Raw genomic sequence first — 14,689 nt, 5'->3', positions numbered from 1 at the left:
ATGCACCTGGGCAGTGTGAAGGGTTTTCCCAAAGTGACTCCTCAAAAAAAGGAAGCTGCTTTATACAAAGGTTCTTATTGCAGCACTTTCTCAAGAAGTGTACTTCCCATTCTTTTGACCAAACACAGGAATTCTCCTCTGAAACGGTCCCTATCACATCTAGTTTCAGATGCTTAGAGATCAAAAATAGGACTGGGTTCCAAAAACAGAAGAAAAAAGTAACCTATTAAATTTAAGAGGTTTTGTTATTGTGGAGATGATTCCAAAGTTCTATGCGTGGTGTCTGTAAAGATAACTTTAAAAAGAAGAAAATCTTGAAAATACATCTAAGCAGTAAGTAGTCAAAAGAGACTGTCCAACTGTATTGCAAATGGCTATTTATGGCTGGAGGTAAAATTCTCTCTATGAAAGAAGAACCAGAAAGATGCCACGTCTCAAACAAACTCAGGCAGATGCAGCCACACTGGGAAGCTATGCTGAAAAATTTGAACGGGGTAATGTCAAAGGCATCAAGAGTTGGAATTCTTTTTCTTATGAAACAAGATGGGTGGGGAACACTTCTAAGTACAGGCTACTCTTGTGTTAATTTTAAAATTGGACACAATTTTAAAGTTTTAAATAATGAAAGCAGACATCTGGTTATTGACAGATGCACATATGCATATCTAAAGTGTACACAGTCAAGGTGACAAATGTTTTAATTTTCTCACAGCAGGGCCAGGCATGGTGGCGCACACCTGTAACCCCAGCACTCGGGAGGCTGAGGCGGGAGGATCGTTGCGAGTTTGAGGCCAGCCTAGGCTACAAAGTAAGCTCAAGGCCAGCCTGAACTGCATAGCGAGACCTTGTCTCAAAAATACCAGAAAAAAAAAATCTTTTCACAGGAAAACAGTGTGGTCTCACAATCTGGCATATAAATTATGTGTCATCCTTTCGGGCTACTCAGCATCCGAAACCCTTTCCTGTGTAAGACGGAATTCTCCTACCTAACTAGGCAGAATCCACCTCCCAAAATTCGGGGCCAATTCATACAAAATGGTTCCTTGAATACCCCCTTTGTTTAGCTCACAGCAGGAGTATCACTTAAGTGCAGGAATCCTACGTGGACAATGTATGTTTCAAATTTACTAATCCAATTAGCACGCTTCTGCTTTCACACAGATAATCTAAGAATAAGAAGTCCCCAGTAATAACGGTGATCAGCTTTCAGGAGCGAACAGTGATTAGCTCAAAACCTAACAAAGCAAGAGGGTAGGAGCAGAAGGTCTTGACATCTCTGGTCTCTGATTTATTGCCCCAAGTGGCTAATTATCACTCCCCCCCCCCCCGCCCCGCCTCCACACCCTTTCAAAAAAGAATGGTTAGGGCTGTTTCACCTACATTTAAGATTCCCTTAGTGTCTTTCCTCAAATACCTTAGGACTTAGACGGAAAGAAGCAAAGGGGGAAAAGAAGCAAGAGAAGGAAGAAGTAAAATCTCGCATCAATTTTAAAGGACATTAACTGAAACATGATAGTAACAATTTTACTCAAATTAGGCTGATGAGTAAAAATATTTTTTAAATTACCCTTAGGAAAAAATATAAAACAAAAGCTATTGATTATACAGCCAGCACAGTGCCACATGCCTGTTGAGCCCAGTACTTGGTACTTGGTACCAAGGTACCTGGGAGGCTGAGGCAGGCGGACTGAAAGTTTCAGCTGAGACTGAGCAATTTAGCAAGACTGTATCTCAAAATTTAAAACATAAATAAAGGGCTGAGACTGAAGCTCAAAGGCCCTGGATTCGATCCCCTGTACTGTTAAAAAAGAACAAAATAAAAAAGTCCCTGCTAATGTCCCCACTGACTGTATTAGAAATGAATTTGCCTAATAAGGATGTACATGTGGGACAAGGACCTCATTTCTATTTTTTTAAGCAAAATAAATACTTGGGCAGAACATTATGAGACGAAACAGCCCCATAGAAATAAGTGAAAAGATAAGGCTGTCAGGAGGCTATAAAAGAATCATGACACAGAAGTCAGAATTGGTTTTTCGGGTTTTTTTTTAGTTTTAAAAAATATTTTCATTTCTTAAGTGGATGGTATTTGTGAACCTTATCCACAAGGCGATAAACGGCTGAACCAGGAAAATAACAGAAGAAGTAATGCTCAGAAACAGCATCTTTGACTAATGGAAAACAGAGTCACTCTCAGCCCTTCTATGATATACAAGCTACTTGAGTGACCAAGAGAAATAAAGGAAAGGGCTGGGGCCGCAGACCTGCTGGTAACTCAGCCTCCGTGAGGCAGCCACCAGCCAAGCATCTGCTCTTGGACTAGTGCCTGGTGTCCACTGCCAGGCGTGGTGCCACACAGCTATAATCCCAGCACTCTGGGAGGCTGATGCAGGACTGTATTAAGTTTGAGCCCAGGCTGGGCAACTTGGCAAGACCCTATCTCAAAATTTTAAAAAATGAAAATAAAAAGGGCCAGGGGTGTAGCTCAGCCCAAGAGCCTGGGTCCCGATCTCCAGCCTTTCTGGGAGCGGGTGAGGGGGAAAGCCTGTGAGAGAGGAGGTGGGCACACAGCGGTGAGGAAGAGCTGCCAGGCAGGGTCAGAACTGACCCCAGCAGGAGTAGCGGAGGAAAGGAAGATGGGCGGTCCATTCCCTGGCTGTGGGCAGAATGTGGGAACCGAGTTCCACACGGGCTGTGAGTGCAACAGCTGGGCCCCAAGGTCAGGAAGTCTTCGTCTCCCCTCCAGAGCTGTCTCTTCACCACCGAAAGCCCCAGAGGGCACTGTTCCCACACAATCCTGGCCACTGTCACTGCTCTGGACACCAACACATCTCCCGGCAACTCAGTGCTGCCATTCACTGACTAAAACACACCGCCAAGGAGAAAACAGCCCGTTATTTTATATACTACTCAGGGGAAGATGCGAATTAAATTTTTTTAGTTTTTGATAATGAATTATCTTTAACTTTATTTTTTTCTATTTTCTACCTTTCTTGAATGAACATGGCTTACTTTTTAAATTTTGAAACACATTTTAGGATAAGGTGATAGAAAGTTATAGTGATAGGTAGTAGTTCTTTTCAACTTAAGTCTTAACAGAACAGCTTAATACTCTTATATTTATTGAGAAAGCTCTTTTCAGGGGCTGGGGATTTAGCTCAGCGGCAAAGCACCTGCCTAGCAAGCGCGAGGTTGTGAGTTCAATTCCCAGTACCGGGTGGTCGGTGAGGCTGGGGGGAGGGGGGGCTCTTTCAGAGTGGTATATTTTAATCAGGTACATACACAAAAAAGGAAATAAACTATACATGATAAGATGTCTCTAAACTTTCTTCAGAGCCTAACTCTCCTGAATGACTTTTCATCTTGGTTCCCAAAATCTGGTTTTCCTCATACATTTTTTTTATTTTCCTCTGCACCATCAGGGATACTGAAGATACTTGACCTCCTTACACCTTCCTGACCTAAGCAGCTACTTTCTCATGACGTCACCTGAGACCTCAAAGGAAGGTTTTCAAACAACCGTTAGGATTCCCATTTCTTCCTTAAGTGGTCTTTAAGTGGTTTGCGGACTGAAATACTGAGGAGCTGCAATTGCCCACACAACTACAAAGAAGAAGTAACAAATTCCCCTCTCTTCACGGCTGCCCCCTCACAGGCAGCAACTGAGACACACACTCACCTCAGGCATGTTCAAGGAGGAGGAGGGGAGGGGCCGGGGGTACAGTGTGTGTTCAGCAAGCATGAGACACTGGGTCCAACCCACACAGCGGAAAAAATGTGGAGGGGAAGGTATGAAGTCTTTATATCATGAAGGAACTAAAGACAAGGGATAAAGTTCTGGGGCGTCCAGGAGACAAGAGAAAGGTTCTACTTCATCTCTGTCTTCAATTTAGTGGCTGATGTAGGAGAAGTCGCTCTACCTGACCCAGCTTCAAATAAAGTGGTTAAAACTAAGCTTCCCAAAACCCCACCTTAGCACTTTAATTCTTTTATGCCTAGTATTCTATTTTTGGAACAGCACATAATAATGGGACATAATTTAAAAATTGCTCTTCGAATTCTTGTTACTTGAATTTCTCTAGGTAGCCTATCAATTTCATGCCAAAATTCAAAAAAATTGCAACCTACAGCATCAGTGTTGAGTATTTCCATGACAAGATCTAGAGAACAATCCTAGGTGCCCCGGTTCGTCCCCAAACATCTGCCTTGTGAAACGGAAGATTCAGCTGAACCCACAGCTGACACTGAATCGCTCCTCTGGATTACACAACAAAAGGAACGGCCGGTCGCATCCTGGCGGCCGGGTGGGGAACGTGTGTGCATGTGCGTTGGGGTGAAAAGGGAAGCAGAGCCAGAGCCAGCTAATTCCTCAGAAGAGGAGAAACAGGCCCCAGGGATACGAAATACAGGAAATGCGAGTTTCAGGGCAGAAGTAGAATCTGGAGGAGAAGGCGGAGAGGCCACAGATGACGGTGAATCACCACCCACAGCCACTGAGTCACGGGCACGGCCTCAGCAGAGAGGGCTCCAGGGAGGGTGTGGGGCTGCTCCCCAAGACAGCCCCCCTCACTTGTGCCGGGCTGTGGATTTGAGCTGGTCTGCACTGTAATCTCTACCGGTATGAGGTAAGAAAAAATTTAATTTGCGAAAGGTACATTCCTGACAAACAGGTTTTACAATGGCGACCATACCTGACTGAATCATAATAGGTTTTTAAGGAGTAAAGACGAATATTTGAAAAAGCAATGTCACCAAAGGGCAAAGGTCAGTTCCAAGGAGGGGGAGGAATCCTCCTAAACCTCGGACAGCTTTTTTCTGCCATCCTGAACATGCCTGCCAACAGAAACCCATATAAAAATGTGTCATTTGATCTACAGAAGAGGTGATTAAAACAATGTGATGAACTGCTTATTATTATAATTATGAAAACTATTGTAAGACTGAACTAAAGGAATAATCTTTAATGGCATACAATGTCTTAGCTGTCTCCAATCCTTTGGAAGGGCCAGGTAAAAATTTAGGCTTTTAAAGATTATTTTAACCTGCTGATTGACAAAAAGTCAGCCAAAAAAAAAAAATTTATATTCACTGTTCAGGTAGATCTAGTTTAAAGGCATGCATTGTCAAAGGAGGTTTCTCTGGCACCCAAGCCAACGGCTCAGCACACCTGAGTCACCTGGAGGGCCTATCAAAGCACAGGCTGAAGGACAGGCCCCGGAGTTTCTGACGCCACAGGTCCGGGCAGGGGCCTGAGAATGAGCATTTCTCGACTGTTTCCAGGAGCTGCTGACAGACCAGGAACATGCTCTGAGAACAACGGCCCTAGGACACACTACAGAAGGACCATCATGCAATTTTCTCCCCGAGGTAAAAAGAGATTTAACTGACTTGAGTATTATAATACTTACGTTACCAAAGTATAAGTGCTAGAATATTGTAGGACATTTCTAAAAGAAAAAACGATAGTTTGCAACAAACGTCAATGTCAAAAACACAAGCGGTTATGGAAGAGATTGGAGGCGATGAAACGACGGAGCAGAGCCGGGGCCTCGCCTACCATCGCAGAGCCCAGCGCGCGGTCGGGACTCACACTTAGTTCCTCCTCTGCGGGACACAAGCCCAAGGCGCACCACCCAGCAGGTGTTCACACACACACACACACACACACACACACACAGGACTCGGAGGTCAAAGGTCTGCCTGGGAAAAGCCATCCTGCCCACATGGGGAAGGGATGCAGCAGGTGGACAGGGCAGCTGCTCGTGTCTGCCTGGTGCCCACCAGCTCCTGCACCCTTGGGATGAGAGGGAGGCACTGCCCAGCACTGTGTCAGGAAACCCTGTGCCAGGGCACCACTGCCAAGCTCTCCTTCCTCTCCCTCCAGACCCTCGGGCTCCCGCACCATTGCTCTGCTTTGCTAGAAGGCTCAGAAACAGAGCCATCACTCGTAGGCTAGCAAGGAAAACAAAATAATCCAATAAAGGGACCCATGTGGAGAAGTAAACACAATACGCAGGGCTTTTTAAGGAACATCAGCCAGAGTACAGTGCTATTTTAAAAGCCCTTTGATTCCTGGACAGCTGCCCACCTCAGAGAAGTACACCACGTCCTGCCCCGCCAGAGAACGTTCCGGAATCCTGGCGCACGAAAGCCCCACACAGCGCTCCCGAGGGGCCACGCACAGGAGCGAGCCCGCAGCGCCCCAGTCCCCGCTGCTCATGTCCACAGCCAAACTACTCGATTCACAGCACGCTAAGTCCTGATAAAGCCAGCGTTGGCTTTGGAAAGGGCCAGGCACATCCAGTCATGGAAACTCGTCTTCTAAGTGTGGAAGGAAGCAGTGGCTTCTCTTCTTAGACTGTAGCTCTCTCCACTTCCTTCTCTGGTAAGTCATGCTCTTGGGTTTGTTTGATGTTTGGTTTTGTACGATGCTAGGGATGGAACCCAGGGCCTCACCCAACTCCAGTAATTCGTTTTCACAGGAACAGTTTGACCTCAGGATGGGGAGGAGAGATACACAAACACAATCTTCCCGGATGTTCAGACTCAACCAGGTTCCCACTCAAGGAGGAACCCATCTTTCCTGACCTAATTCCAGTTCTTCGTTCAGCTCAGCTCATAATTTACCTCTCCCAGGGGCCTTCCGCTAAACTCCCCACTTACGCAGTGACTCCAAGCATACTGAAGGTACAGGCTTTGGGCCATCTCCCCCTAGGGACACCCACCGACCGACTCCAGGGGAAAGGAGCTACGGTTTTTCTTGGCAAGTCCTAAGCACACAGAAGTATCTGTCAAAGTAAATGCACCCTATTTAGTTTATAGATTGGACACATGGACACAGATACAAAGAAGAATTTGTTCCAGTATTTGCGCTTCCAAATAGGTGACGCTGTGTCTTTAAAACCCAAGCCCTATGTAGCACTTATTTAAGATAAGGAAAATCTTTGAAAATAGTTGTCAGGCCCAGTGTGGCGGTGCACACCTGTAAGAATCCCCGCACTCAGAAGGCTGAGGCAGGAAGATCACTGTGAGTTCAAGGCCAGCCTGTACTACATAGTGAAACTCTGTTCCCGCCCCCCCAAAAAAGAAGGGAGTTGCCATTAGTCTTTGCCTTCTAAAACAAATATTTTTCTATTTAAATGTTTATGATTTAATAACTCAGTCTTGACTTATGAATGACGTTGCACCACTACCTACTTTAGGATTTTGAGAAATAAAGCTGATTACTCTTAAAGATGAAGTGAACACTAAAATTGTATTTAAATTCTAGGAATCCTTTTTTGACCTGTTGTTTTTAATACCCTTCTGGTTTGCACTAGTTCTCTTGCAGTTTTCAGAATTAACGCACTGGCACTCATTTCAGCTTCCTCACCACTATGTTCAGGAGCAGGAGCCTCAGGCTACTCGAAGTCCTCCCCTATGCTCCTCCCCCAGACTTCCGGCTCCAAGGCTAAGACTTCCAGCTCTTCCCTGAGAGCTCAGGCTTGACTGCCCCTCCCTATCAGCCACCTTCACAGCTCTGCTACTGCACTTAGACCGCTGTAATGAACTTTCTACCAGCTACTCTCCAGAATAATATTGCAGATGTCTTGAGGTAAGTATTTAGTCTTCTTCAGAAGTTTAAAGCTAGTGTCTAGGAACATGGTTATTTTTATTAAGCATTCAAAAGTACTAAGGAAAACTGGAGGGGTGGTGTGCGCCAGCTGCTGAGAAGGCTGAGGCAGGAGGATCAACTGAGCCCAGGAATTCAAGGCCAGTCTGCACAACATATGGAGTCAAAGATCCGAACACACACCCCCAAAACCCAAGATATTTAAAGAAAAAAAATTAAACAGGGCTTGGTGGTACACACCTGTAATCCCAGCTACTCAGGATGCTGAAGCAGAAGGATTCCAAGTTAAAGAAAGAGCGAGTGAGAGACAGAGAGACAGACAGACAGACAAAGATAGCTCACTGACTACCAAGTTTAGACATAAGTACCCAGGTAATATCAATACGACTTAAATGTCAAGTTTTTCGACTTTTATTACATTCATTATTATGCTTCAGATAAGACGCAGCTTTCTTGAGCAGCATCGTAAAGATTCTTTGCTGGCAAATTAAAAAGTATCAGAAATTCTTATCAAGGAAGAAAAAAGAACCTTCTTAAAGTGACTTCAAAAGTTAGTCATCAAATTACACATTTGTCACCCCAGCACTGTGGGAGACAGAGGCAGGAGGATCGCTGAGTTTGAGCCCAACCTGGGCAACTGAGTGAGACACTCAAAATAAAAATACAAGGCTAGGGATGTAAGCCCGGGCTCAACCTCTAGTACTAAAAAAAAAAGTTACCTGTCCAACATAATTTCTTTCTTCACTGCTCTTACAACGTTTCTGAGACACAGGCTGAGGTGTTTGGGGATGAAATGACACAGAGCTGAGCTTTCCATCAGAACGATGGGAGAGCAGCAGGGAACACAGGAGGAACCAGACTGGCTGCGAAGCTGGGTGCTGGGTGCTGAGTGTGTGGACCTGCACTGCACGCTGCTTTACTCCTGGACACACATGTTGCTTTCCAGGCTACAAAGAACTCTCTGGCTGGCTGCTGTTCCACTGTGTGCTGGCCGGAGACAGTGCCCTGCTACCAGCAGGTACTTCTCCCCCCACAAGAGGGTCGGGACAGAGAGCACTGTGCTGTTGCTCTCTGGGTTTCACAGCCTTCTGCAGACTCGTCCCTTCTTACTACCGCGCATCCTGGGGACCCAACCTCCTCCCGCTGCTTCTCCGCAGGACGGAGAGCCTACCAAGCACCACCACACAGCTCGAGGCTGAACTCAGCCAGTCAGCTAACAAAAATGCCAAGAGCCATGCTATCTCTACCACACGGCCTGAGCTAGGGCCACATTCCAGTTTCCTGACCACGTCACATCAAGGCGTCTGAAGTGGAAACAGAATATGGACAGGCAATGGTCACGCAGGGTCTCCATAGAGCTCAAACCTAGCTCCGCCCTGCCCACAACTCCCCTTCCCTAGACACCACCACGGTCCAGTCCGGGGCAGCAAAGGCCTTCGGCTCTCTGCCACTGTCCATCTCCACCAGCCCAGGCCCTCCTCTGGCTGCTTTCCCATCTTTGTTTTGTCCTGTGGCCTGCTACCAATTCTTAACCATGCTTATTTATTAGGCTGTCACCTCCACTTCCTAGAGTCTAACTGCCACACAGGCAGAGACTTTAGCTTAGTGTGTCTGTGTGGTCTCAGATTCAAAACAGTCACTGAAACACAGCAGGATACCAATTAATACTTCCCAGACGTCAGGATTCCAGAAAAGAACATCTACATAACAAGGGAATCTGAACACACACACACACACACACACACACACACACACACACACACACACGACAACTAATAAACTAAGACTCTCCACCACCAACCTACACCCAATTCATGTGGTAGAAAGGGGACATTGTGGCATTATTTTTATCCCCTGTCATAGTTAGTCTTTCCTAAACAGCTGAAAATTCAGTGACTCGAGATCACATGAAGAACAGCTGAATCTGTCAGCTTTTGCCAAGAAAACATAACGAGACCTCAATATGTGCACTGGGCCTCCGTGGAATTCACAACATACACAAAATATCAGAATGTAGGGAATGGTGCAAATTGCATGAGGGCTTTGAGAAGGCATACATCTCTGTTACTTTAAATCAAAATCAGTTTCCCCCTTCTACTGTATCCATACTCCAAGTCCACTGGACTGGAATTCCTTCCACACACACAGCTGCCCCTATCAGGCAGACGACAGAAACTTCTAGCAAGCTGGTGCCCATGGCAGGTGAGGACTTGGAGTGCCTGCATCTCACACACACCAGCTCTGCCTCGTCCTCTGCCATGTGATCTTGGACAAAGCACCGCGCCTCGGTTTCCTAAGGTGTAAAACAGGGTATAATGATAACATCCACCTTATAGAGTCAATGTGGTTACTAAATGACTTAAAACTAGGTAAGTTGCTGAGAATAGTACTGGGGATCAGTCAATGACTGTTTTAGTTACTGCAGCCAGTTTAGCATTACTACCACATCTGAGCCTACCGAAGACACACTGTACCATTCTAGGTAGTGCCCATTTTTAAGAACCTAGAAAAACAGTTTGTACAGGTTTTTGTTCTTGTGGGGGTTTTTTTGGTGCTGGGGCTTGAACCTAGGGCCTCGCGCATGATAAGCATGTTTTCTACCACTAAACTAGTTTGTAATTTTTTATGCCTAGAGACACCACTGAGAATAGTGTGCCACAACCCAGCAGGGATTCTACTATCCATCTCTGAATTAATGAATATGCTTAAAAAGGAAATGCACACTTTTTAGAAAGATGAGCAAATATTATGTGCCATCCCCACACCTCTCTGCTGCACAGGGATTAAATAGTCACCCACTCCAGGCACTAGGCAAAGCGCTGGGCCTTGGAGCACATCTGATGAAGGCCAGGGTGTCTTCTAGTGTGCTGAGGATAATCTCAATGCAAAGTGGATTTCACGGACTTCCAGGCCTCAGATCTTTCCCTCCCAACGCAGCCTAGAAATCTACAGCAATGAGTCAGGCCCTGCACTCACCCTGCTGTTCCTTCTGCCTCTGCCCTGGCTTTTCTGCTTCTGGCTTCATCAGAGATTAATGCTCCGTCTGAGGTTCTATTTACATGAAAATGTCCTACTGACAACAGAGAGCTAAAAAGCAAGCAGCCCTGCATTCTACAGATGAAGTTATAGGGCTTTGGTCTAAATGGCCTTGACGCCCCCATCCTGGAACAATGAGACCCCAGAAGAGCCAACGTGGGGGAGAGGGAACAGCAGTGTGATTGTAACGCCTGACTCACCTCTGACATCTCTAGGCTGCACTGGGAGGGTCAGATCTCAGGCCGAAAGTCCCTGAAATCCCCTTTACAATGAGATTGTGATTATACTTCTTTCCACTAACTGCCCCACTAGAGCCTCAGATAAATGCATTCAAAACCTTTGCCAGAATCGGCTTTTAAATCCTGATTTTGCCCCATTTGAAACCTGATTTATTAATGTACGTTCTCATACTCACCATAATTTCTCTCTGTTCTTCTAGATTCTTCAAAAAATTTGAAAATTCCCGTAAGGAGGCATCTGAAAGGAGAAAGGAGTCAGGGTTTGCAGCTGAGGCAGAGGAAGGCAAAGCCCGCCTCACAAGAACAACTGTACCTATACAGCGCTCGTCATCAGTCTCCGCGTCACCAATGAACTCGAACTTGAAGTCTCTGAGTGAGTGAGCAAACTTCCTCTGGGCTGCCGAAAGACCTGCAAAGGAAGGGATAGTCATTAGAAGGGTTCAAGGAAATCAACTCTTCAAAATGGGTAAAGGCGTTGGGCTCCCCGCTCCACCCGGCCAGTGAAATGGCACAACCCAGTTCCCATCAGCCTCAAACTGGCACGTCCTCTCAGTGGCCCATCTTCTATTCCACACTCTGGCACACAGTAGGTGATGGAGAACCACTACACACACGCACAAATATGCACACGCGACACACAGCATCCTCTTCCCTAGATGGGATTACCTCACATCACTTCCCCAAAGCACTTTCCTTTTCCCTGTACATGCGGGTCAGAACTTGCCCAATTCCAAAATTCAGGCTGTGATTACGCCTGATAGTACCTCTCGGGGCTTGAGGAGATCTGCCTGCCTGCTGGGGTTTCAAACATGAGGCCTTCCAAGGCTCAAGGTCACCAACCAGGTGCTCTGTACCAACTGCCAAATAACCACTCCAGCCAGCAAAACCCAGAAGATTCCAAAACAACCATTCACAGAAAACAGGGAGGTATCCAAGGCAAATGAAATGGTAGAAAGAATTAATTCTTCCAAAGAACTACAGAGCCCATCCTTTCTCTTCCTTAGAGACTAAGAGAACAGTGGGAAATTCTAAAGTAAGTTAGCAGCTAGGGGCATAGCTCAATGGTGCAGCATGCGGTAAGGCTCTGGGTTCCACCTCCAGCGTCACAAAGAAAGGGGAGAAAAACAACCCTTGTACTCACTGATGTTTAGTCACCAGCCCAGTGTGACACAATTACTGAGCTAGGGGAGAAGCTCAGCGGCAGAGAACTCGCCTAATATCCACAAGGCGCTGGACTTGATCTTAGCATCACAAAAACAAGTAAACAACATGGGAGAACACGTAAGAATGATACACCGCAGAAGAACTGGGGTGTGTGTACATAATCTCACTCAGTATTTTCAAGAGATATGTAAAAGGGAATTAACCCACTTTTCTAATGAGAGCTACGGATCAGAGATATTAAGTAGTTTGTACGATCGGAGCTGAGCAAGTGACGCAACTGCAAAGCCTTGCTTTTCCTCTAACGCCGTCCAACCATCCAGGCCCGCGGCCTGAGCAGGACGCTCTCCTGCTGGTGGTCTACACAGCTCTCCCCGAAGCTACTCACTGACTTGCGCTCTCTGCCGCGGCTGCCCCAGCATAGTGGAGACTAACAGAGTCCTATTATTTGAAAATAAAATTTCACCCCCAGCAAATTGAAATGTTGGGGGAAATGTGCTCGGCAGCTGCTGACTGAAGTCCTTACCTCCTCTCAGGAAACATGGACAAGAAAGTAAGCAGTGTGCAAATTAGGCATTGTTTCTGTAAGACAGTGAGATAGTAGGAGTAGATTTCTCTTTTCTCCACTGTATAACAGCTAACAAATGGAATGAAATGAAAAATCTTTTATGTTCACATTAGAAAATGCTACTTCATCTTTTAACCTAGTCGTTAGGTATAAAGCCTACCCCAGAAGCCTCCCAAGACCAGCCGTTTCTCTCATTCCCAAACTTTCTAATCATGCCCACTAGCACTTCCAGCTACTGTCACATTTTGCTGTTATCGAATAGACCTTTATGCCTTCACAGCGAAACTGAACCGGAGGACCAGAGATTTCCCGTATACCCCTTACCCTCTCACAACCACCTCCCCCGCTGTCCACGTTCGCGGCTGTCACGGCTTCTGAAACTTCATTCCCCTCGCATCTAATTCGTGTGTATCTTACTACGTTCTCAAGGTTATTTTCTCTTTTTAATAGAAGGCCCACTGAGGGGTCCACGTACGAAAGGCAAAAATGTAAAGCTGTTGGAAGACGACACAGGATTGCCATTTCTTGTCCTTGAGGAATGGAAGAAAAGCACGATTCCAAGGTTCAAGGTCACCAACCAGGTGCTCTACAAATTGGTGGGAAGCGTGACACACTGCAAGCTCGGTGTAATTCCCCACCTCTCCTAGCACAGGCCAATGAGATCTCTGCAGATCTGAAAGATCTCTGCGATTCAGATCCTTCAGCTCAAGCAACTCTCACTCCTCTGTTCAGCTCTTTAAACCCTCCGTCCACCACGGGAAGATGCCCAGGCCCCGGGACTGCGGGGCAGTAAAAGGCTTGTGACCAGGGACCCTTGCCGCCCCAGCAGATGCCCGCCACCCATGGGAGCTCGGTTTCTTGGGCAGCTGTGCGTCCGGAGGAGACGGGAGCTGCCCAGGTCAGGCCCAAACTGACACTAGGAGTGGCCGCTGTTTCAAGCTGCCAGGTTTGGGAGTGATCACTTACAAAGAAACAGGAAGCTAGGACTTCATGTTTAATAACATTTGACTGAGTTGAAATTTTAAAGACAAATGAGTGAAGATTAGCACATAGTCAAAAGGCATGAAAAACTGGTACACGTCAATCACATACGGCAGAAATCCAATAAAAGGAAAGTGGGCAAAACTGGGATAGGCGTACTTCACGGAAGGAAGTGAAGGAAACTCCAACAGCCTGTAGGCACTTGAGAAATGCTCAAAGTCATTAGCAGTCATAAAAGTGAAAATTAAAGCCTCAAGATACCTCAAAGGTTAATAATTCTGGCAACTCCCAGTGCTGGTGTGATTGTATGTGTAGGAACAAATCCTCTAACACTCCCAGAGAGAGAAAAATTGGCATTAATTACTTGTGAAGTAGTTTGACATTTTCTGGAAAACCTGATGATATTCTACAACCCAGGAATGTTGGCGAAACTTCCAAGATAAAGCTCTGGCACGTGGGTACCATGATTGCATCCTGGAAAACCCACAGCACAAGTGATCACAGTAATAACCAAATCCTGGACAAGACAAGTACCTGCCAAGAGCACAGATGGATAAATTATAGTAACCGCAGTTATATGCCATAAAGTTAAACAATACAAACTTGCACATCCACACGGAAGATCTCACAATTGGGAGTGAAAGAAGCAAGTCACAAAAAGAATACACACAGTCTCGTTCTCTTACAAAGTTTTAACGCAAGCCACACTGAGGCAAGTCTTTAGGTTACACACAGAGGTCATGAGATCTCAGAGCAGCAAGTGAATCATCCTATCTGACATGTTCACCTCTGCATTTGCAAGAAGGCAATGGTATCAGAAAGGCACAAGGGAATTAAAGCTTTTATTTTCGTAACCTTGCGGAGGCCTGTGAATGCTTGCTTTGGACTGCATATTTGTGTATCAATACTTCTATATTTTGTCATAACTGTACAGCTAATATTTGGGGGATGCTGGGGGTCAAATCAAGGGCCTTGTACATGCTGTGTACGTGCTTTACCACTGAGCTATATCCCTAGCTCCCAAAATAAAATTTGACAAACCATAGCTGGGCGTGGTGGGGCATGCCTATAATCGAAACACCGGAAAGCTGA

At 46.0% G+C, this 14,689-nt stretch overlaps 1 protein-coding gene and 1 long non-coding RNA gene across 2 annotated transcripts in view; one reads left to right on the top strand and one right to left on the bottom strand.

Moving 5' to 3' along the window:
* Arhgap10 (Rho GTPase activating protein 10) overlaps positions 1 to 14,689 on the bottom strand; it is a 295,503-nt gene that overhangs the window by 189,707 nt on the left and 91,107 nt on the right. Inside the window, exons 4-5 of the mRNA XM_013522864.1 lie at positions 11,201 to 11,296; positions 11,064 to 11,125 (exon numbers count right to left, since the gene is read on the bottom strand). Coding sequence (XP_013378318.1) covers positions 11,064 to 11,125; positions 11,201 to 11,296 — 158 coding nt within the window. The remainder of the gene's footprint in view (positions 1 to 11,063; positions 11,126 to 11,200; positions 11,297 to 14,689) is intronic.
* Positions 4,457 to 6,991, top strand: LOC106150322. Its single transcript, XR_001237059.1, has 4 exons — positions 4,457 to 4,625; positions 5,281 to 5,367; positions 6,081 to 6,385; positions 6,483 to 6,991. It is a non-coding gene; the product is annotated as an uncharacterized LOC106150322 (long non-coding RNA).

Source organism: Chinchilla lanigera, unplaced genomic scaffold (assembly GCF_000276665.1).
Source record: "Chinchilla lanigera isolate Chin_1 unplaced genomic scaffold, ChiLan1.0 scaffold00070, whole genome shotgun sequence".
Taxonomy (NCBI): Eukaryota; Metazoa; Chordata; class Mammalia; order Rodentia; family Chinchillidae; genus Chinchilla; species Chinchilla lanigera.
Note: the sequence above shows the minus strand (reverse complement) of the source record. Positions and strands in the feature narration are given on the sequence as shown.